The sequence below is a fragment of the Myotis brandtii genome, unplaced genomic scaffold (assembly GCF_000412655.1).
Source record: "Myotis brandtii unplaced genomic scaffold, ASM41265v1 scaffold181, whole genome shotgun sequence".
Taxonomy (NCBI): domain Eukaryota; kingdom Metazoa; phylum Chordata; class Mammalia; order Chiroptera; family Vespertilionidae; genus Myotis; species Myotis brandtii.
In genome coordinates this window covers 2,872,486-2,897,447 of record NW_005356712.1, presented here as the reverse complement: position 1 = coordinate 2,897,447, position 24,962 = coordinate 2,872,486, and the positions used below count along the sequence as shown (strand labels likewise).

At 47.7% G+C, this 24,962-nt stretch overlaps 1 protein-coding gene across 4 annotated transcripts in view; it reads right to left on the bottom strand.

Moving 5' to 3' along the window:
- KSR2 (kinase suppressor of ras 2) overlaps positions 1-24,962 on the bottom strand; it is a 265,061-nt gene that overhangs the window by 99,540 nt on the left and 140,559 nt on the right. For all 4 annotated transcript variants that reach the window (XM_005863784.2, XM_005863785.2, XM_014537695.1 and 1 more), the window contains one exon: positions 22,426-22,610. In XM_005863784.2, the coding sequence (XP_005863846.1) occupies positions 22,426-22,610 (185 nt within the window). The remainder of the gene's footprint in view (positions 1-22,425; positions 22,611-24,962) is intronic.

The following is a 24,962-nucleotide window of genomic DNA, read 5'->3' as shown; positions in this document are numbered from 1 at the left end:
GCTGGGTTCAAACCCCAGCTCCGCCACTTTGTAACTAAGAGACACATGACTTCACCTCTCTTGGCCTCAAGTTCCTCATCTTTAAAATGGGTTAAGAACCTCCCACAGGGTTGATATGAGAGTAAACAAGACAACAACCCACATACTTTACCCGGCATATAATAAGTACTCAATGTTGCCACCATCAAAAGAATCTCCCTCTAGTAGAGTTCAACTATCCCAGAGGCCAGCAAAGTGGCTGGAAGGCCAAGCCCAGCTCACCATCTGTTTCTGTGTGGCCTCACTCTAAGAATGATCTTTTTTAATGATTGAAATTTTTTAAATTTAATTTTAAAAAACGTTTAATGAAAAAAATTTAGAGCATTTTATGACATGTGACAATGATATGAAATTCAAATTTCAGTGTCCGTAAATAAAGTTTTATTGGGACACAGTCACACCTACTCACTCCGATGTTGTCGGTGGCTGTTTCTGGGTTATAGTGACAGAGTTGAGTAGTGACAGAGACCATATGGCTCGTTTCTCAATGGTGGCACCACTGCCATTTGGGGCCAGGTGATTCTTCCTAGTGAGGCTGTTCTGTGCCTTGTGGGGTGTGGAGCAGCATCCCTGGTCTCCACCCACTAGACAAATGCCCATGGGCCTCTCTCCCGAGTTGTGATAACCAAAGATGCCTCAAGACTCTGAGAGCACAAAGTCACATCACCACCACCACCCCCGCTGAAAATTACTGCCATATGGTCCACAAGACCTACATTATTTACATCCGGCCCTGTGTGGGGAAAGTCTGCCAATTCCAAGCTAACCCAACTCCCTGGTTGCATAACTGAAGAGACAGTCCTGGGGCGGGGAGAAGGGTACACCGGCTGCTACCAGAAGAGCAGGGAGTGCCTGAATGGTTTCTTTATGTTTGTATTTCTTCTGAGTGTTCTTTCTACTGTATTACCCGGCCTCCAGGGTAGGAAGGTTTTTTAGCTTTTAGGGAGTATAAATCAGTACAATTTCATAGGGTAATCTGGCAACATAATTCAGTAACTTTATAAATAAATACACACACTCCATGACACAGATATTCTTCTTCTAAAATTGCCACCTAAGGAAATAATCATGGATGCACACAAGCGCGGTAGTTATGGAGACTGTTTTGCACTTGTAGAAGTTTTTAGAATGCCCCGGGAGTACAGAACAACCCTAATAAAACACGGGCACAGGGTGGGAAGATACTAGGCAACCAATGAAACTGGTTCCAATAAAAAAAAATACACTCATATACTCCAAGTTTTATATATAAGAATATAAATAGAGAGCTACTTAACTTCAAAATATTAATAAGAACTCTAAGTTGCGATGAAATTTATGCAATAGACTATTAGTATTGTGTGAAAAATAAGTTATTGTTAATTTAATTTTTTAAAGAGCTTGAAACCCCGCTCCCCTCTTCCCTCCCTCCTGCATCCTCAGCACCCAGTGAGGGCGCAGGGTGAATCCTTGGTGGGGATGGGGTGGTCGGAAAGGAAAAGCTTGAGCAACTCTGACTTGGCTCTGATTCACAGGAAGCTTAGGAAATCCCACAGCGTGTGGCAAGGCCAGGGTGAGCATATGGGTTCTCTCTGTTTGTCTCTCTCTCTCTCCTCTCTCTCTCTCTCTCTCTCTCTCTCTGTCAGTCTGCGGACTCATGCTCTAACCACTGATCAAACCGGCCAGGACTCAATTTGTACTTCTTTATTATTGTTATTAATACCATAAACATATATGTACTCATCTGAAAAGATGTCCTTAACATATAGTTAGGTGGAAATGTGCAAGGTATAGAAAAACACAAATTTCATGAAATTTAAAAGTAGGACAGGACTAGATGGATAGAAAAATACTGAGGAAGGATACATACCTTCAGGCTGGATTAAGTGGACATACTCCAGTAGAGGGACCTGCCCTTTTTACTTGGTACACTGCTTTGTTTAAATGTATTGCAATAAGCATAAACTGCTCTTTGACTAAAAACTGAAGTCGTAAAAATTCTAGAGAAAATTTTTTCAAAGGTAAGATGCACAGAATTAAGTGCACAAATGGAGAATTAAGAATTGACTGGACTTATTTGACTAGATTAAAAATAATACTAAATGCTCTGAAATCTCTGGAACACCTCTGGGGGGTGGGGCTGCTCAGAACTGGAGCTCCTTATACGATAACATCAATTTAGTATCACTATTAGGAGTAAATGATTGATCCCGTTGAAAAAAGGAGCCTAACAGAGATAAAAGGAAAGGCTATTGACATAGTCATGTGGAGAAAGAAGGGTCTCTTAATATCTCCCTCCTGTACTTCAGTGTGTTCAACTATGGCAACTTGGGGAGGAGAAAATGAATCAACACTACAGGGCTGACTTTTAATTTACACCGTGAAATAATTCAGACGTCATTCCGAAGTGTTCAAACAGTGTGTATTCTGGAAATGTCACCACTGCCCCTGAAATTTACTTTGCTATTCTCTGAGTATTATCTATGTTTTTAAAAAAAATTTATTTCAGAGAGAGGAAGGAAGAGATAGAAACATCAATGATGGGACTCATGGATCAGCTGCTTCCTGCATGCTCCTTATTGGGGATGGAGCCCGTAACCAGGCACATGCCCTGACTGGGAATCAAACTGTGACCTCCTGGTTCATGGGTCAATGCTCTCAATTTAACAGGTGAGTGCGAAAAGACCGGTTCTCTGACTCCTGTCCTGACATAGGCTAAGACTTGTCCTGAATTTTATATTAGTGGTTGCGGTTAAGATAAATTCACCTTGAAAGAAAACCTACTTTGCTCTCTTCTGCTCCCACCCCAACATACACACTGGAGGTACCTGCGGTACCCTGGGCCTCTGGGGTGCTCCCCACTCCCATCTACTTGCTGTGGGAGGAAGAATCTTGGGGTAAGAGCAGAGGTGACCACCACCCCCTCTCCTCCTGTTGAGACGCACCCACAGCGCTGAAAAAGCACATCCCCTTCTCTGCAGTTACTCACACCTACACGGACATCATGTGTGGCTTTTATCCAGACATTGGAGTAGCTCAGGCTCAGGGGTTAAATCCCTCCCCGTGACCCCAGACCTGGAGAAAGGGTGGTGTCTGCCAGCCAGAGTTAAATGCTTTGCTGTTCCTCCCCACCCCTCGCCATCACCTGCCCATTCCCAAATCTGTGGTTTCAGTAAAACTGAAGGACCATAACTAGGTCCACCGTGGGACACGGCAGACTGGACAGACCCATGCAGATACAAAACATCGTGGTGCCGTTACACAGGCGTAGACACCTGTCAAAACCCATCCAACAGGAAATGCAAATGGGTGCAATTTATTGTACCTCAATAATTGGATGTAAAATATCTAAATCAGACCTAGGCCAGTTGGGGAGACAGCTCCTAATTCTGGAACATCACAAAGCCTATGAATTAAGAAATTAAACCATGGGGTAGGGGGCGGCGATGGGCTAGAAGGGGTCAACGGGGAAAAAAAGAGGTCATATGTAATACTTTCAACAATAAAGATTTTTTTAAAAAGAAATTAAATCATGATGAAAGTAAAAGATGAAGTTCATGTTTCCTAACTCCAATATCTGGATCTCCTCTGGGTCTGTCTGTGTCTTCTGGTTTGGAGTCGTGTCTTCTGCCTCCTAACATGCCTGGCAACTATTTTATTGAATTCCTAAAATTGTACATGAAAATTGAGATAATTCGTGTTTCTGGTTGATGTTATCTTTCTCCAGAGAGGATTGAAATTTTGCTTTTGGCAGGCAGTTAAGAGAGGGGCCAATCACATTAATTCAATCAGGGGTTGAGCAGATTTGAGGCTCGGCCTCAGCTTTAGAAGCGCTGCTCTATTTCTAGTTGACCCTTCCTCCTACGGTGGAGCCCCTCGGGCCCCTGCTGGACACGCTAGTATTTACTGGGGTTCCCTCTACTTGTCCCGAGCTCCAACATGGAGCGCAGACATTCTCAGCTTCTCAGGCTCTGAGCGTCTCTTTGGATTTAGCCAATACCTTGAGGGGAAAACAGCATTTAACTCTGGGCTCACTCCACGGTATCTCCTTTCTTTCTTGGACCCTCACTCCCCGAGTTGCTCGCTGATGCCTTTAAACACGGTTTTAAAAGCATCTTGCCCAGCATTTATAGTTATTCTTGGCAGGAGGGCTGGGCTACAACCTTAGAAGCAGGAATTCCTGCAACACCCTGGGGGACACAGAGCCAGCCCCACCTCTCAGAAACTTACAAATTTTCAATTTTCATTGAATTACTACAGAGGCGTCGGCTGCACTGGTTGGGCTACCAAGAGGGTGCAACCGCTTCCCCCAGCAATGTTTCCTGCGTGCAGTGGGTCTGAGAACAATTCCAATTTTGAACATTCTAATGAAAATGCACACGTGCGCGGCACGTCAGACGTCCGAAGCGATGCCAAGTCATCTCACTTGATTTTTTTAAAACAGCATTATTGAGTTGTAATTTACATACTGTGAAATTCACTCGTTTTGAGGGTCCAGTTCAGTGACTTTCAGTAAATTTAGAGTTTTGATCATCATCACATTCCAGTTTTAGAACATTGCCATTACCTCCAAAGACATCTTTGGCCCATTTGTAGTCACTCCTTGTTCCCACCCCCAGCCCCAAGCAACCACTCATTTACTCTCTGTCTCTACATAATTGCCAAACCCAGGAAAATGGCATTGGTATGATGCTACTAAGAAGTTCTGTGTTATTTACATGCACATACATGTGGACGCAATAACTGAATTCTTGCTCTGTACCAACCTGTTGACATGCTGCTGTCATTAAACCCCTTTGAGGTAGATAGTATCATTCTCCCCATTTTAGAGATGGGACAACTGAGGCACAGAGAGGTTAAATAACCACCTAAGTGCATGCAGCTCATAAGTGGTGGAGTTGTGATACAATCCTGGATTCTGACTCCAGAGGCTGTGCTGTTCACCTTTTTCTATTCTGCCTCCCACTCAGTAATAAAATTCCTTAACAAGGGGACTTAGATTAGATACCCTCTTAATCTTCCCATGGTGAGTTACAGATGGTAGGGGCTGGCTGCATATTTAGGTCTTGGTTTGGATACATAATTCAGGCCTATGGGGTATGCCCAGACTGGACCTTTTTCTCTCCCTGCTTTCCTAGAACTTGCTGGTAAGTCTAACTCATAAGAACTACCTTTTGCTGCCCACGCTGGAGCCAGGGGGATGACCCCCTCTATACAACTGATCTTTAGTTAATAATCTTTTACACGGTATTAACCCATTCACCTATCTAGGCATATGTTTGCCACTAGCTTGTTTTCTGCGGGTATACCAGGAAGCTATTTTGCTGCTCAAGAATAAATGATTTATGAGGGCTTTCATTATTTCTTTTTTTTAAACTTTGGAATTTTGTTTAACAAATGATAAAAGCAGCTCACATTTTTACAGTGCTTTTGGGCTTAAAAGTACTTTTTATGTATTATATCATTTGATAAATAATGACAATTATCCCCATTCTACCCTCAAGTAACTTGATTCATCTTATTTGTGAATACATCAAAAACATTGAGGTTTTGTTGGGTTCCGGGTCTTAATTACCACTTAGTATGCTTAGGAAAGGAACCGACAAAGATTATCTGGATTTATTATCATAATATTTAGCATATTGGAATATAAATGAAGAAAGATAATTAGGCATGAAAAATATAGATAAAAGTCAAGATTTTTTTCTTAAGAAGATGACCTAGATTAATGAAAATCATAAAGAAGAATCATGCGGTGTTTTTAATCATAGAAGAAGAGTCTAAAATGTTTTAAAAACAGAGAAGTAGTTACACAGGATCAGGCCTTGGGGTTTTAAAATGGCATCTCCCTGGCAGCTCCTGACTCAGATATTGATTCATTCTTTCAGCAAACATTTATTGGGATTCTTATTCTACCATCTCTCACTTCTCATGGAGCCCATCGCCTGGGGTGCAAATCCCCAGGTCTAGGGGTTCAATACCAACAGGAAATAGTACCATTGTCCTTATCAGCATGGTTCCTGCTTTTTTTTGCAGAAGCCTTGGTTCTCACCACCACTTTCTCCAGCTGCCAATAACGCCTATCCTGAACCCATGCAATCAAGGACCACAACTTCCACAAAACCTTACTTCTCCCATTGCTTCTACCCATCTGCATTCCCACTGCTGGGTCAGACACCACCACGTCCACAGCCTCCTAACTCCTTCTCTCCCTTTGCCTTTTTCCATTCATTCCCCAATTAATTGCCCCAACAGGCAAATCTGATGCATGACTTCTGCTTGTAACCCTTCCATGACTCCCATTGCTCTTCAGTCAAAGCCCGAACTCCTCGGTGTGACCACCAGGCTCTGTGTACTCTGCCCCTACCTCACCCCACCAACTCCAATCTCTCTCTCTTTCCCCCCGCCCCATTTTCCCCTTTTCTAGCTATACTGGTTTCTTTCAGGCCCTCATACCACCACATTCTCTCCTACCCCAGGACTTTTGCACATGCTGTTCTCAAAGCCTGGAATACAACTGAGTCACTCCTCAGTCTGCAGTGGACTAGCATTTCCTAGAAGGGACACTGGGAGATGTCACTCCTGAGAATACATGTGGCATGGGGAACAGCACTTCCTTAGACCTTTAGCATCTCCTTGCTTCTTCCTCTAAGTGTGGGAGGAACCCAACACTACTGAGAGGGCTCTCCTTGGCCTGTCCATGGGCACTCCCATGACCCACTTCTGTGTAGGCCCAGTGGGCTGAACAACAAAACAAATGGTGGCGCACATAGTGAAATTTGGAGGGGTCCAATTGGTAGAAGACTCACTGATGTTTCTTCTTTTGCAAACGTGAGACTGAAGGCAGTAGTTTCTGGAGGACGTATGCAGTTCTCCTTGAAGTGCATGGCCTGGACTCCCTTCAAAACTGCTTTTATTGACCTACATTTTGGTTCTTATGTGTCCTCGTCATTGAGTGACATTTTAGGCTAGTCCCAAGAGGGATTTGTTGAGGATGTTGATTGCTATAGGGATCAGTGCCCTGTCAAGGACCTCTGAGGGAATTTATTTATGATGTCAGGAACAGAAAGAGTTGTGATTCTTATACGCTCTTGTTTTGTTTTTTTATATTATGGAACCAGTGACTGAGTCAGGTGATTCATTGTGTTTTCCTCTTTGCTCTGGCCACCAGGAAGTTCAAAAACAAATCTTTGGCCAGCTTCTCACAACTGGCAGCATAGGTGTTATGTCTCTTCTCCTTCCTTCTTGTCCAGCTTTTTTTAAACTAGTTCATTCAAAAAGCCTTTTTCTTCTATAATGTATGAATGTAAATAGCTTTCAATATTTTATGGGATAAAGGAAAGCATAGATAAATAAATGTGCAAACGTGCCCAGCCGGCGTGGCTCAGTGGTTGAGCATCAACCTATGAACCAGGAGGTCACAGTTCGATTCCCAGTCAGTGCATATGCCTGGGTTACAGGTTCGATCCCAGTGTGGGGCGTGCAGGAGGCAGCTGATCAATGATTCTCTCTCATCATTGATGTTTCTATCTCTCCCTTTCCCTTTCTATCTGAAATCAATAAAAATATTTAAATAAATAAATAAATAAATATGCAAACGTGAGGTATCATTATATAATTCCTCCAATGTTCACTCCTGAGAGTGAGCGGGCATCTACTACATGCCCTGCCCTGGGCTACATCATCCAATTTGCATTATGACATTTAAAGAAATGGAAAGTAAGGCTCGAAGAGGTTGGGTAGCTTGCCCAGAGTTGCAGACCAGCAACTGGCAGACTCAAGTTTTAATGTCAGCTCTGTTTTTCAAAGCCTGTGCTTTGAACTACTACCTTCAACTCCTCCATTGGAGCCCTTGCTGACTCAGTTATTCGGCTCCTTGTCTTCCTCTCACACACAGGTATTCTAGGAGCGCTCATGGCTTGTGCGTGTTTTCCTGGCATGCGGCACCGTGTTTGGGATATGGAAGAAGTCCAATAAATATTTGTTGAGTGGGCATGAGCTTGGGCTGGGTGTGGGGAGAATTTTCTTTCTAAAAGTGGAATAAATAACATTTCTAAACAATTCAAGCACTTGAAAATTCTATTTAATTGAATCTTTTTATAATGAACCTGGACAGTTTTGCAGATGAGAGAGAAACTTTCCAACCATCTGAGTTAGACATTGTTACCTTTAAGGCAGTGGGAGGTATCAGTTAACGTGTTTAATCCCGTTCGACCCTGTCTGCTGGGACAGGGAAAGGAATCTTGATAACTACAGTTCACAACACTACAACAGCACAAACAGATGCTTGAAAAGCAGACGCTAGTTGAATACAGCAACTTCTGTTTAACCAAAGAGGCTCTGCAAGAGAATCTTTCTTTTGCTTTGCAGGGTGTTTTTTTGTTTGTTTGTTTTGTTTTTTAGTTTTATTTAAGGTGGGTTTGGGGTACAAGGTCTGTGAAGACTGATTGTAACCTCAGCAGTGCTGACTCTCTGGGCTCTTGTATTACACATGTAAAATAATATGCAAGAAACGATTTAGCCTTGAGCAAATCACATACCAAATCCTGGATTCCCAGAGGACTGGGTACTTTTTCCTCAGCCATGACACCTGCACAGGCCAACCACCAATGCAGGCAGCTGCCAGGCCAAGACTGAAAGGAGAGAAGTCACACTTAGCATGTATAGTGAGGAGGGATTTCCATTTCAGGTCTGTTCCCATTTCTATGAGAACCTGGCACCAGGGAGGCTGGGGCTCAGGCGGGAGCACTCCGAGCCCCCGCAGGGACCTGCCTGTCCTGAGACAGCAGGAATCATCTAGGTTACCTCTGAGCCTGGCACTGAACTCTGGATGTTCAAGGTGACACCGCGTACATGTCCAAGGTGCTATGAGTGCTGCTGGCCCAGCAAATCAAGCATGCCACGGGCACACAGACAACTGCAGCCCTCAGAGGGCCGGCCCACAGCCCGTCTCCCAGGGTGCAAGCCCTCAGGACAGGCCAGAATCTGCTGCTAAAACTCGGGGCAGAGGGAATCAGGCCTTCCATCCCCTGTTCTGGGTGAGCGCTTGCTCCTTCTTGCTCCCATGGCCAGCTTTTCTGCTGTTACAAACACAACCAAACCTGAGAAGGCGTATTCAGAAAGAAGCACAGGAGCCAAGCATCACGTATTTTACATCATGAAAGGAGAGTAAATGATTAGGAAGAGATTAAAGCTGAGCGAAAAATAAAGGAGATGAATGACCTGAGAGTTAAAAATGAGTTAGAATTCCAATAAATAGAAGACACTGAGAATTTTTACCTTAAACGGTGAAACAAAAGAAAGGAGATTTAAAACGAAAAAGACTGCCAGTCAATGACGTGCAAAGGAGATGAGAGAGTAAGATAAATGGTTTAAAACTAAGAGATGATAAATGAACAGTGTAAGAGTAAGCAATGGGTTTTAAGGATTAAGAGAAGGAGTTAACAGAAAAGGTAAAAAATAAATTTAAGAAATGAGGGAAAACTTTTTAAATCAACATTTTATTCTGGAATACCTTTTGATTTACAGAAAAGCTGAAAAGAGAGTACCAACAATTCCTATATACCATTCACCCAGCTGCCCCTCATGTTAACATCTTATATAAATTAAGTCTGCCCTGGCCCGTGTGGCTCAGTTGGTTGAGCGTCATCCCATGCACCAAAGGGTCACCCGGTTCGATTCCCTGCCAGAGCACATGCCCAGGTTTCGGGCTTGATCCTCAATAGGGGGCATACAGGGGACATCCCATGATGTTTTTCTCTCTCTTCCTCTCTCTCTCTCTAAAATCAATAAAAACTTTTTTATTTTTTTAAGAAACCAATGTTGGGACATCGTTAAGTAAACACCAGACTTTATTTGGAGTTCACTAGTTCTTTCACTAATGTCCTTTTTCTGTTCCAGGATTCCACACTGCATGTAAGAGAGAATGATTTTTAAAGAAAAGAATAGAAAAAAATTTAAAATTACCCAGATAGACATAAAAAAGAAAAACAGAAGGATAGAATCAAGATGACAACCAGTGGAAAGGGACAGAAAACACAGGACCAGTCCTGGGTGAATTTAGACACCTGATAAATGACACGCTGGCATGGCCAATCCGTGGGGGAAGAAAGGTTATTTGATAAATGGTGCTGTGGAGTTGGTTATCCGTTTGATAGGGTAGGGGAAATAGAACTCTGCCTTATACCATACACCAAAATCAATTCCAGATGAATTAAAAATTTTAGAAGAATATATAGGGCAATATGTTTACAACCTCAGGGCAGAAAGAATTTATTAAATAAGATTTTTTAAAGCCAAAACCATAAAGGAAAGAAATGATGCATTTGACAACATTAATGGTAAAATCTTCTATTCATCAAAAGAGCCAATAAATGAGAAGACATACCACAAATCAGCAGGAGATATTGTTGCCACACATTTATAAAAATAATTAGAACCTAGACTGGTTTTTTTTTTCAGTTCCTAAAAGTCAGTAAGAAAAAGAGACAACTCAATAGAAAAATAAAATGAGCAAAAGACATTTCACAGACGATGAAACACAAGAGGCCCCTTGAGAAAAGACCCTCAACCTTGTCAGCAGTCAGGGAAACGCAAGCTGAAAATGGGCTGAGACACCATTTTATTCTACCAGGTTGGCAAATCAGTTCAACAGTCTGGCCACACGGAGGTTGGCAAGAGGATGGAGCAATAGGAACACCTCTGCATTGCTGGTGAACATATAAATCAAGGCAACCATTCGGGCAACCAATTAACATCACCTCGTCCAGTGGTTCTCAACCAATCAGGGGTGATTATGCCCCCAGAGGCTATTTGGCCACATCCAGAAGCATACGGTTTCCTTTTTTTTTTCTTAAGATTTTTTTTATTGGGGGTTTTTTTCTTATAAGAGAGAGACAAAAGGAGAGAGAGAGAGAGAGAGAGAGAGGAAGGGAGAGAGAAACATTGATGTGAGAGCAAGACATTAATCAGCTGCCTCCTGCATGCCCCCTACCATGGACTGAGCCTGCAACCTAGGCATATGCCCTGGCCAGGAACTGAACCCACAACCTGGGCATGTGCCCTGACTGGGAATCGAACCAGCAACCTTTTGGTGTACAGGACGATGCCCAACCACCTGAAACATCCCAGTCAGGGTAACATACTGGTTTCTTAAATGTGCTTGTTGGTTGGGAGAGGTGCTACTGGCATCTTACAGGTGGGGCCAAGGATGCTGCTAAACATCCTACAATGCACAGGACAATTTCCACCACGAAGAATTATTCATGCCCAATGCCCACTGTGCTAAAGTTGAAATAATTTGATCTCATCAGGCTGACGACTCTCAGACCCAACAGGTCTACTCCCAGGAACAGTTCCTTGATTGACATTAACCATGTCCATGCTGTCCTGATAAAAGTGAAGGAGTGTGTTTATATCTAGGACTAAATCCCAGACTTCCCCCTGGAGAGGCTGATTCAACAGGTTCCGGATGAGACCCAGTAATTGAGATTTTTAAACAAATGCTCCAGTGACTGGTACCACCCGAAAAGCTTGGGAAACTGTCCTGGATGCTCACGTGCACCGGAGAACATCCATGAGTGCTTCAAAGTGAAAAACTGGGAAAGAACCCAACTGTCCCTCGACGGAGGAGTGCGCGCGATAGTGTGGTCTATTCGTACAACAGAATGTCACCACATTTCATTGACTTTTAAGATGCCACTGAGTGTCAGGTCATTAATTTATGAACCACTAAGAGAGAAAGAGGCTGCCAATTAGCCTATGACACAGTGCTTTCTCACACTTAACATGTTAAATTTAGTGTTATTTTAAAATCTCTTAGATTTATTTAGACATTTTATCATGTGTCATGCTGCTCTGTTCTCACGCCTTTCCATACAGACAACAGGCATTGAGAGTTACTCTGTTTCAAGGCCACATTGCAGCGTAATGCTTTTGAAGACCCTTTAAACTCCTATTAAACCCAATTCACATGAGATGGACAATGCACACAGCCCCAGAAGTGATGCCACCTGACGAGCATGTCCACGGGCACTGGACAGAGAGCAATGACGACTGCAGCCCACCCTGCCAGGCAGACAGTGACGGCCAGGCGCCACAGGCGGCAAAGCACAGCCCAATGTCAGAGGCGCTAAGCTGTGGGCAGACGTGAGTACCTTAGAGTCGGGGAAACCAGTATGTGACAGCATGAGATGAATGAATCTCCAAACCAGAATATTTCATTTTAAAAGCAACAGCACACATGAAGTAGGATTCCATTGTATGAAGTTCAAAAACGTGCAAAACTAAACTATGTATTGTTTAGGGACACGTACTCATGAGGTGTTCTTGCAAAGATGAGCAAGACAAAGAAAAACAAATTCAGGATGATGCCATGGGGAGGGGGATGCAATCAGGAGATGCACATAAAAGAATTCCAGGAGCTCGTGATGTTCTGTCTCTCAAGTTCAAGTTCAGTTTCTGAGTATTTTTACCAGGCCCAGGATTAGGGAAATTGAGGCACGGGCCTCTGGCACAAAATTTAAGGGGGTGGAAAAAAACACTCAAGGAGCAAGATAATAATATCTTAATGTTACATTTTTTAATGGGGTGCAAACAAATCCGAGGAACCAACTATCAAATTTTTATACGAGGACAGGAATTAACCCTGCACTTCCATGACCTTGCCTCCCCTGTCACTCTCTAATCCCAGCCCAGGTTCGAATTAAACTTTATTAACAAAAACAGGCCAGTCCACAGGCAATATCTTGCCCACCTGATTTTTTTAAATAGTGCACTAAAGTTTAGTAGTATTCTTTAAAGTGTATGTAGATCATAAACATACACACATCAGCACATACACACATATGTATATATGCAAAGACACTATTTTTTAAAAAATATTTGACAGAAAGGGAAAACCAGTGAGAAGAACACGCATCACAACACTGGGCTGGGGGGTCACGGCAGCAGCCATGACCCTGCTGGAAGGAACATGCTGCTCAGCCTTATCGGTCGTTACAGCAGATCAAGGGATGCGTCCGACTGCAAACTCCAAACAGAGGGGTGGGGGCTCCCCCAAGCCCCTGCAGCCTGGCCTAAGGTCCTTCTCCATCAGCCTCTGCCGTGAGCAGGACTCTGCATTTTAGAAGCCTCTTTGCCATCCACACTTGAGTTCAATCTTTACCATACTGCTGTGGGTCAAGTAAAGAATCCCCACTCTCCAGATGGAGAAACTGAGTCCCAGAGAGGTTGACTAACCCGCCCAACATGGCAGTGAAACCACTAGTTTATGTTGGTTTCAAATCCATCCAGCACCCATTCCATCCTATGCAACTGACTGGTGGCCTTGGGAATGAAGACGTGTCTTACCTGGTTTACTATTAAATCAGAAAGTGGGGTGGCAACAGTAAGCAAAGGGGTCTCAATGAACCTCTTTTGGCTGGGAACACGGTTTCATGTAAGAGCCTGTTCCCACAGTGCTGCAGGCAGTATAGCCCCGTCCGTGCGCCAGAGGGTGGGCGGCAACAGCTGTGTCTAATTGGCTGCCACCCCTCCTCCGCCAAGAGCCCCCACGGGCTGCGGCCAGATTCTCTTCCCTGGAAAACAGCCGTCCAGGGAGCCAGGAGCCTTTTTGGGAAGCAGCACTTAACTCTTTATGGTCACTGGGAGGCCATCTGCGAGGCGATCACTCGAACTCACTGATGGATGAGCAATTTCACAGCTGAGAAGAGCGCGTGTCATTTTCCCGAAAAGCACCCAGTTTGCTCCCAGACTGATCATGCAGACACGGGAGGCTGGCTCCTCGGCATGGCCTCGAGTACCTCAGGGCTGGAGAGGGCCCTGCAGAGACACTTGTCAGTGTCCTAGGGCGACTCTGACCCCACACTGGGGGGCTTGGAACAGCTCAAGTGGGTTCTCTTGCATTTTGGAGGCCAGAATTCAGGGTAACAGCAGGGCCAGGCTCCCTCAGGGACTTGACGGAATGTGTCCTGGCTCCTTCTAGCTTCTGGAGACCCTGGCTCACAGCTGCACCCCTCAATCTCTGCCTCCAGTCACATGACACGCTCTTGCTGTATTTGTCTCTGTGTCTGAAACCCTCTTCTTAGAAAGACACCAGCCATATTGGATGAAGGTCCCACCCTCCTCCAGTATGATGGCATCTTAACACGACTGCTTGTGTTTGCAGCAGCCCCATTTCCACACAAGGTCGTGTCCTGGGGGCTAGAACTTCGACATATCCTTTTGGAGAACCCTATTCAATCCACAGCGGACCCACCTGTCAGAAAGGAGAAGCTGCCACTGAAGGGAAGTGTGGACAGCACAGGTGAGCCTGAACCCCAGGTGCTGAACTAAACCCTGGATCTGGCTCCCGCTCACCTCTCCAGCCTCACCTCCATCTCTCCCTGCTCCACCCACAGGTGCATGTGCTCCTTCGGCCTCGAATGCACGTCCATCCCACTTGTCATTCACTACCCCACTTCGCTATCCAGTATCTGCGTAAACCACACTAGCTCATGGAAGCCTTCCCTGGCCCCCTGGCTAGCTCAGGCGCCCTGCTCCCTGCCCCACAATCATTGCTCCCCAGTTCTAGTTTGCACAGCATCCTGGACACCCGCTTTGCAGCTCTCATCACTGGCATGATCGGCTGTTCTGTCAGTCTCCCCAGCAGCCTGGAGGTTCCGTGAGGATGGAGGTCTTGAATGTCTAGTCATCCCTGTATCCCTGATACCCACGCAGGGAGTAGGCACTCAAAAATATTTTTGGTTGCCGAAACCGGTTTGGCTCAGTGGATAGAGCGTCAGCCTGTGGACTGAAGGGTCCCAGGTTCGATTCCGGTCAAGGGCATGTACCTTGGTTGCGGGCACATCCCCAGTGGGGGATGTGCAGGAGGCAGCTGATCGATGTTTCTCTCTCATCGATGTTTCTAACTCTCTATCTCTCTCCCTTCCTCTCTGTAAAAAATCAATAAAATATATTTAAAAAATATATATATATATATTTTTGGTGAATGAACAGATGGGGGAATGGCTCTTGAAGACTCAAAGGTTATGCTGTCGGAAAAGCCATAGTTCCCCCAAGGCCGGAGCTGGCTTTGTAGCAAAAGGAAAAGTGGAGAAGCGCTCGGGAGCCCAAGGCAAACCAAGCCCTGGCCCCTTGGTCAGGAAGAGGTGTAGGAAAATGGTTTAATCCGAAGACCCTATTCCCACAGTGAGACCTTGCGGAAGCCGGGTAATTCCTCCCTGGACTACAGTCTCCTCTTTTGCACTGTGAGAAAATTAGACCCAGCCGCCTCCCAGAGCTGTTACAATGAAGACCCCACCCTCTGACACGCCCCAGGTGCTAACTCCATACTGGGGTTGGGGAGGGAGGGGTCCCTTTAACACGGCAATGACGCGTCAGCCTTGGGGTGACTGAACCCAATTAGGAACCAGAAAGTTGGGCAAACACTCTCCCTCCTAGGGGCTTGGTTTCCCATTCATAACATTTAAAGACATTTCTAGGATAGCAGTTTCCTAACTGAGTTTCAAAGGAGAGTCTTAAGGGCCACCACTGTCGGAGGACAGGAGGGGAGGCTGCCCACAACCCAGATGGCTCCACTTCTACCTGCTGGTACCCACACTGGGGGTTTAGGTAAGATTTCTTCCCGAAGAAAGAGATTTTTACTGAATAGTATTAATGATCAGCCTTTAAAACTCCTAACTAGAAAAAAGGTTCCCGACTTGAGTTTTATGGGCCAGAAAATTTACTAAATAGGGGAACTGCCTAGAGTTGGCAATGTTTTTTCCAAGCAAGGACACTACATGAAATGCAATCGTCATCTATAATCACCCATCATTTCACTTTACAAAGGAAGTTTAACACCAAAAGACTGGAAGGGTGTTATTGCAAACTAAAGGGTTGTTCAGGTTCACTAACATACTTCATGGAAACAGTATTGTGTTTCTTGCTGTTGTTCTTTTTTATTTTTAATCTGGCTGGAAGCTGGTTAAACATGGCCATGTCGCAACGCTGGTCTGGGAACGAGGTCTCTGTGTCATAATTCCACGGGAGCCTGTTCAATACCTGGATTCTAGGCCCAGCCATTACCCGTGCATCGGGAATCCCGGCTTCAAACCCTGGCTCTGTACCCCTGAGCAAGTCCCTTCCACTCTCTGGCCTCAGTTTCCCCATCTGTAAAATGAGGGGTGGACTCAATGATATGAGGCTCCTACCAATTCTGATCTCTATGATTCTAGAGCAGAGCTTGAAAATTGGGAGCCCCAAAACGCACACATGTTTGGGATTAATACCACCTCACACAATGTTAAAAGATTTGTGGTTAGGTGCTGACATTTATAACTTGGAGGAGTTTCTAATAAAAGTCACAGTCTTCAACTTCTTTTGAAAAATTCAAAGGTCTAGCAGCCCTGGTCCCTCCAAGGAGGGAGGCCCTCAAGAGGAAGGACACAGCTCCACTGCAGGGTTCCTGCCCACACTGCACAGCCTGGGTCTAACCACGAGGAAACATCAGACAAACCCAAATGAGGGATACTCGGTAACGTAGCTGGTCCCTACTCATCAAGGATGTCCACATCACAACCAACCAGGCTGAGGGACCGTTCAAGCTTGACACACCAATACATGTAATATGTGATCTTGGGGATGCAATGCCAAAAAAATTTTGCTATCCAGGACCCTATTGGAACACTTGCTGATTAAAGTCTTGATTCAAGGTCAAGTTTACTGAACCTGGTAACTCTGCGTGGTTACATAAGAAAGTATGCACCTAGTCTCAAATGGCTCATAAAAATAAGAGCGAACTCAGGGTGGGGGATTAGAGAGAGAAAGCGAATGTGTGGCAATGTTCAAAACAGATGGGTCTGCATAAAGGGGGGACAGGAATCCTTTGTGTTTTCTTGCAACTTTTCTGTAAATTTGAAATATTGCAAAATAAAAACTAAAACTCATCATAGAATTGAGTGATTCTCAAACGTTCGCCTCAGAATCCCCTGCAGGGCTGGTCAGGGTGGGGGATTAGAGAGAGAAAGCGAATGTGTGGCAATGTTCAAAACAGATGGGTCTGCATAAAGGGGGGACAGGAATCCTTTGTGTTTTCTTGCAACTTTTCTGTAAATTTGAAATATTGCAAAATAAAAACTAAAACTCATCATAGAATTGAGTGATTCTCAAACGTTCGCCTCAGAATCCCCTGCAGGGCTGGTGACCCTCAGGCGCTCACCCCCCCCTTTGGTGACCCCCAGGGGCTGGACCCCCCCCCCCCCAGAGCTCCCGATTCAGCAGGTCTGGAAGGAAGAAGGCAAGTATGCGAGTCTCTAGCAAGCTTGCAAAGGCGATGCTGTCACTGGTGGTCCAGGAGACACGTGGTGAAGCCCTGGTCCAACCTGGTTTAAACCGTGGAAGTGGCATCAGCAGAACTAGACAGAGCGCGCTGTAAAAGCAGGCGGGGAGCGGGATGGTGCGAGGGACCGTGGTGCTCGTTAGGAACCGTGCTGTGTCGTTCTGTTTGCTTCTGGGTGTATATACTGATGCCTACAGAGCATCTAGATCAGCACCTGCCTGGCCAGTAGCAGACGGTCAGTACATGTCAGGGACCTGCTGGGACCTGGGTTTCTAAAACACAGCGCCAATGACAGGCAACATAGATGCTTTCTGCGTTTGCTGGGGGTGGAGGGGGGTGGAAACGTGGGGAGCAGCATTCTTGGGGAGAAAAGCTCTCTGGGTTGCTCCAACGATATATATATATATGTATGTTTTCCCCTTGGAATTGTCGCCACTGAGTCAGGTCAGACACAATCTTCTCGACCTCTCTCCGGATTCTAAGGTGAGAACGTGGTTCTCAGGCAACAAACTTCAGTCAAGACAGGCTCCTCCTCCCCCTCTTCCAGCGGGTAATGAACCTTGGCCTCAAGGCTCATTAAACCCCATTATATAATCACCCCCATACCGAGTCTCTTTATAACCCTTCCGGTGGCTGGTTTCTTGGGAGTAGGCAGTTCGGCTTCATCGGTCTTTATTGCTACCTGCTGCTGCCTCCTTCCCCAAATCAGGCACCCGCCTCAGCCCCAAGCACGCCAGGCCAGGCCCTCGGCAGAGGGACAGCTGTCTGTTGCCTGGTCCCCAGGACAAAGAACAGGAGCTGCTTGGAGAAGAGCTGGGGAGAGGGCAGAGTAAGATGGGGGAGGGGAGGGCATGCCACCTTCTAAGACACCTCCTGAAGTATTTCATGAGACAGGGGCCTCGGACAGAACGCCAGCTGGTGTCATTAGGACCAAGATGGGGACGTCCAGGGACCATCAGTCACTTGTTTCCTCCAGTGGCTGCTGCCCTGAGTGCTGGACCCCCACGGGCAGCTCATAAAGAAGCACACAGAAAACTGCAGGGGGGAAAGTACCCTGTCATTCCTCATCCCCAGGACGGATGAGGTGCAGAAGCTGGAGCTGAATTCTTGCAGCTGCCGGTCCCCCACCCCCACCCCCAGGGAGGGCCACCACCTGGGACCATGGATGCTCTGAATATCGATCGACACTGAGTCCTGGGCGGTACCAACTGGTGAGCCAGTACGGGCACTGCTCTCTCGAAGGCAGCCTCGAGGCCAGGCTGTTCTCCCAGCTGGGCAAGTGCCACAACCTGAACAAGGTCCCTACTTGAAGAGCAAACAGGCTTCCATGAGGGCGGCTTTGCGATCTCATTCCGCAGGGGATGATAGGGTGGCGGGTTCGGAATGAGTGCAAACTCCACCTCCTTCCCGACTGGGTGACCTTGGGTCAGTTCCGTAAACTCAGCCCGTTTCCTTGTCTATGAAATGGGGGTACTAAGAGCACCTACCGTATGGAGGAGTGGGAAGCTTACGTGAAATAACAGGTGTAAGCTGCTTTAGCCAACTTGGTGGTACCTGGAGCCTTGTCAACACACAATAAATGCCAGTGGCTATTACTACCACCATTTTCATCACCGTCACACACTATCCCAGTGCACAGCATACAGCAATCACTCCCAACGCCACCCTTTATTGAAACCTGGTGCTCAAAGCCCCAGCCCTGTGCTAGGACATTTACATGCATTCCTCATTCTGTCCTCACTGTGCGTCCCTGCAGGTAGAGCCGGGCTCAGGGCTCCGTGACTTGCCCAGTGACACCTCAGCAACCACTTAGTTGCTGTCAAGCCGAAATCGCTTCCACCAGCTGGTAATGAATGAAATGATTCCCTCCATCTAGGAGGCATTTTCTCATTTTGAAGAAGCCTCTTTACAGGGGTCATAGAGGCTGCCTGACCTAAGGCAGCTGGGCTCAGAGAGACCCTTCAAGGAGTCACTGGCAAACAGCTTGTTGGACCAAAAGCGTGGAGGGCATCCGATCAGATGGTCCTAGGGCAGCGTGGCGGGCGAGAAGGCAACACCAAGGAAATGCAGCGAGGACAGGAGCCACGTCCACCGCCCTCTGCTTCTCTGGGGAGCTGTTCCCTCCTGAGTCAGCACCTTCCACGGAGCACAGTGGAAGGCCATCCTCGTGTTCTGTGCATGGCTAGCCTTGGAGGCAGATCCCTCCATACTCGGGGGCCCCTGCCACTCCCCTCCCTCCCCAGCTGTTCACCCCTAGACCAGGGAAGTAGGACAAGCCCTAAGGAGGTGAAGTCCTCACAGCCCATCGAGGTGGCTAGCACCCTGAGGGCCCGAGGTTCGGCTCGGTCCTCTCTGGCCTAATGCTGTCTCCCGGCATTACGGTCAGGGGTAATAAGATGGCATGTCACCTCCCCTCACACTGAGGCCACAGCCAGAGCTGATAGTGACAAACGGGTAGGCAGACTCAGCCTGGCAGGGACACCGCCCCAGGGGCTCCCTTGGCTGGCACAGTAGGGGGTGGGGAGGGGACTAGAGGCAGGAAGTTCTCTTCTGAAACTCAGAGTGGTGGGAGAATGGGACGATTACAAGCAGGGGGAACCAGCGCCCGGCAGCCGTGTTCTCCCAACAGCCCGGCCCGGAGTCTCCACACCAGCTTTCTCAGTGAGTTAAGAGGTGCCCAGGGGAAGCTCACTGGGTGAGCCTTAGGATCACAGAGTTTCTAAGCTCTGAAACAGACCCTCGTGGAGTCTCTAATTGTCCAGTTGGGGAAACTGAGACCCCGGGAGATAGAGACAGGAACTCACTGCAGGAAAGAGATGGAATCTGAGCAGGCTAGAGTTGGGCCTGGTTCAAAACCTACCACCCAGGCAACATCATTCACCTTCTGAGCCTCAGTTTCCTTATCTGTAAAATGGGAATAACAATGCCTGCCTCAAAGAGTGTGGTCAGCCTTGACGGTGGCAAGGCAGGGACAACGTCACACAGGCAACTGGTGGCAGCACAGAGACTCGGAGTGAGAGCTTCCCACGGCCCGATGTGGAGCCCGTGCCACCAGGCTGCCTCGTTCTGTCATTTGTTAGGGTCAACGCCAACGGGGCTGGTCCGCAGGGTCCAGCTACTATTTGGTTACACACTCATTCTCCCAGTGAGGCTCCATGCACTCGTCCTCCTTTCAGAGAGATCCAGGGACCTCCCTGTCCACAAGGACCAGCGCTGTCCCAAGAGGCACCTGTGCTCCCAGGGCCTCTTAGCCAGGAGCTGCTCCCGCCACAGGCACAGGGAGAAGCCACACCTCTCGGATGGAGACCAGCGCAGGTGCCAATGTTGGGAGCCACGGTGAACTCAGCCCGGCTTCCTCATCCGTAACACTCTCTTTGGCAGGAGGAGAGATCTAAATGTGCCAGTCTGTGTTTTGTTTTGTTTTTAAACAAGCTATAGGTGTTTCTGCTCTGGCCAGAACGAAAGAACAGAGCTGTGGCCAACCCCTCCGAGGAGGGGCTAGAGAAAAGAGGCTGATAAATATCCTAACAGCTGCCAGTTATGAAGCACTTCCTGTGCAGACAGCTGGACACACACGAGCTTATCTAATCCTCACAAACAGCTATGAGATGCCTCTATTGTGATCCCCATTTTACAGATGAGGAGACTGAATCTCAATGAGGCTCTTCAACTTGCTCAAGGTCAGGCACAGGGCTCAAAAGCAACCATGGTGGGACTGGAACCCAGGCACTTCCCCCAGGGCTAGGACGGCCTGCCTCCCCCCACCGTCTCACTCACCTGCTACATCATCACATCTTTTCCTCATCCGGGCTCACTGAGCCACCCTCCGACGGCCACGTGCCTGCCACGCAGGCCCACTGCCACGGAGCAGGTCTGGTCTCTGACAGTGATCCCTCCTGACTAACTGGTAATCGGCTTTCTGGTGCTGACGTGGGCCGCGAGTGCTATTTTGATCTGCTTTGTTCAGGGCCTGCACCCCCTGGGCCTAAACAAGCCAGGCTCTGGAACTTCCCCTAGCGACGTCCACATGGGCCTCCTGCTCCCGAGTGGATGCAGGCTCCACATCAGTGGACTGCAAACTGAGCTCGGCCCCGCTCCTCCTGAGTTCCCAGGAAATAAAAGATCTTGTCTTGGCCCTGGATGGTGTGCTCAGTGGTTAGAATGCCGGCCTGCACACCAGAGGGTCACCTGTTCAATTCCAGTCAAGAACATGTACCTGAGTTGCAGGTTCGCTCCCCGGCCACAGTTGGGGTGCATGTGGGAGGCAACCAGTCAATGTGTCTCTCTCACATCAATATTTCTCTCTCTCCCCCTCTCCCTCTCCCTCTTCCTCGCTCTCTCCACCACCTCCCTGCCTCCCCTCCACTCTCTCTGAAAAGCGATGGGGAAAATATCCTCAGGTGAGGGTTAGCAACAACAACAGAAAGGTATTGTCTTGGCCAGAAGACTAGTTGGGCTTTCCTCAGGGGCTCCCCTCTGAAAACGGCTGTGCCTGTTCTGCAAAACGGGCCTCTGGGAGGAGAAGATTAAGTGCCTTCTAAGACCTCAGCCCTTGATCGCCAGAAAGTTCCATTTCCGCTCTGAGTAATAACAACTTTATCTGCAGCAGAATCCACAGGAGCAGAATGTAAACCACCCTGGGCCATGCTCAGCCCAGTGTGAACCCAAGTGCATCTTGGAGATGTAAAGGTTACACTGTGCTGACCTGTGTGGGGGAGGGTGAAATAACAAAGCATAATCACAGGAGCCTTATCCACAACAGAAAGAGAAAAAGGCTGGCACTGGCAGCTGAGAAACAGGAGAGAGAAAGCTGACATTCCCATCCTTGAATACCCTGCACGCTGGCTTCCCTCTGTTATCCCTACACACCTGCCGGGCCAATGACAACAGCCAGTCGACCTGGAGCGCCGATGACACCCCTTCCCTTGAATCCATTCAAAGAGGCGTGTGTGGCGCAGGTGGGAGGTGGCAGGCAGACGCAGATGAGGCGTATTCGGCGAACATTTCAAGAGCATTTTCACCAAAGAAAAGGAACACAGAGCGAGCGTGCACCTGGCAGAGAGCGCAGCCCTGGTGCAGTGACTTACTTGAGGAGAAGTTGGCCTCGCTGTGGACCGGAGGGGTGGAGGGCAGGAAGGGCCCTTGTCCCACGAAGAAGGAGCGGAGGGAGCGCTCGCACAGGAGCGGGGAGCGCTGCTGAGCTGGGATGTTCTCACAGCTGCCCACGCTGCTGTGGATCTTGAGGTTCAAGGGCTTGCTTTTCTTCTTGGCTCTGGAAGGGGGACAGAGAGAGGGAAGTGTATGCGTACACACACAATGAGAGCAGGGAGAGCAAATCTCCTTAGCGCGGCGCCCAATACCCACTCCCACCTTGACCAGGCCCTGTGGCCCTCGCCATCCCCTTTTCTCACCTCCAACCCTTTGCTTATGCTGTCCCCAATGCCAGGAATACCATCCCCTTCTGTGCCTGGTTAATCCCCATCTGTCTTTTTTTAAATTTTTGTTTATTAAATTGATTGGGGTGACATTGGTCAACATGAACATACAGGTTTCGTGTGTGGGTTTCTATGTTACAAGATCTGTATATTGCACCGTGTGCCCACCACCCAAAGTCAAATCTTCTCCTGTCACCTTGTATTAGGATCCCCTTCCCCCCTCCCACCTTCCCTTTGGCTACCACCACACTGCTGTTTGTGTTCTTAAGGTTCAGATTTATATCCCACATAAGTAAAATCATATGGTTCTTAGCTTTTTCTGACTTATTTCACTTAGCATAACGCTCTCAAGGGCCATCCATGTTGTGCAAATGGCACTATTTCATCCTTTCTTATGGCTGAGTAGCATTCCACTGTGTACATGGATAAAGAAGATGTGGCCCACTATGCCCATTGGTCCTTTATGACTTGTCTCTGGGGTCCTCCCCTCCAGGAAGCTTCCCTGACACCCAATGCCCCCAGCAGGGCTGAGTGTTCTTCCTCTAAGAAGCCCTGGCTTGGGTTGGCTGTTCCTCCTCAATTCTCCTAAAATAGTCTGTATATATTTCTGTGGCGGTGCTTTCCTATTTTTCCAAATTCGCTCTTTCAGTTTTTATCATCCAAGTGGACTGAGTCTTTGAGGGCAATGATTCTGTATTGTTCATTTCTCTGTCCTTGGCAAGTATAGCACAAAACCTGCACACAGTAGGTGCTCACTGAATGCTGATTCAGGGCCCGATCTGGATTAAGACTCTGGCACTTACCACATTGCATTCTAATACCCTGTCTTCCACACTCGACCGCGGGCTCCTTGAGGGCAGGAACCTGTGGTTTCCGTTGTTGGCGCTCTCAGATCCTTGCTTGGCACCCGCTGAATAGAATGAACCTCCCCAGCTGGTTTGGAAAAATGCCCCCACTTCTGAAGAGCTTAGGTGATCAGGTTATGAGAGTTTGCTTTGAAATGGCATCCAAAGCTAAGCTCACTGTTCTCCCCACCTCCCCACAGCACCCCATTCAGGTCTGGCCAGGAGTTGGGCGCCCTCTTGTGGCCAAAGTGAGCCCTCCTTGCAAATGTCCAAGTTCTGGAAGGAGCGCCCAGGAAGGAGTGTTCATGTAAGACTGGAGGGCTCCCATGTGAGCAGCCCTGCCCAGGCGCCTGCTGCTCCTCCGCTGTAAGGAGCCCAGGGGTGCCCACGGAGCCGCCCCTCACAGGGCCCGCCGTCAGCCCTGCGAGTCATCTCCCCAGGGGCCTGTGGCAGGCCCAGGACGCGCCTCCGGCTGCAGCAGCACCTGGTGGTGGCTCTCCCTGGCCATGGCGGAGAAGAGCAGGAAGCAGGGAAGCAGTGGCATTCATTCCACACGAGTGCCCAGTGGTGCAGATCCAAAGAGACAGTGTCACTCAGGAGTGAAACTCCCCGGCCCTGGGATCAGGGAGACCAGGCTCGGGTCCTGACCGTGACCTCAGAAGAGTGCTCTCACCTCTGGGCCTCAGTTTCCTCAACTGGACAGTGAGAAAAATAACAGCGCCTACCTACGGGGGATGTCATGACAATTCTACGCGATCATGTGCCTGGCACAGGGCCTAGCACAGAACGAGGGTTCAGGTCACCCATTGTTAACGTCACTATGATCAGGTTAAATTCAGTGTCTGTGTAGCATGGGAAGAACCTCAAAGAAGCCAGGCTGTGTTTTTCATCTGAAACATCCACCAACTCTCAACTCACTCCCCCCGACAAATGAAAAGGGTGCAGTCAAACCCTTTAGCCAGAGATACTGTTGTCATCCCCAAACCACAGGCAGGAACTGTGAGGGCCACCAAGTGACGAGGCCAGGTCCTTGTACAACAGCATGTCAAACTCAAAGGCTAGCATGGGCCAAATAAACGCCACATGCCAGCTGAGGGCCACAAGTTTGACATGTTTTTTGTACAAGGAGAACCAATTCTAATCCAGCACAAGTTTAACAGTAGCTTAATGAGAGTCCAATTGCCTTAAACAGATGGGGCAGAGAAGTGGTGTATCTAAACAAATGATAGTTGGACAGATGGATGGATTAAAAAGATGAATAAATGGATGGGTGGGTGGATGGGTAGATGGATGAACAGAAGGATGGATGGAGGTAAGAATGGATAGATGGGTGGATGGATGGAA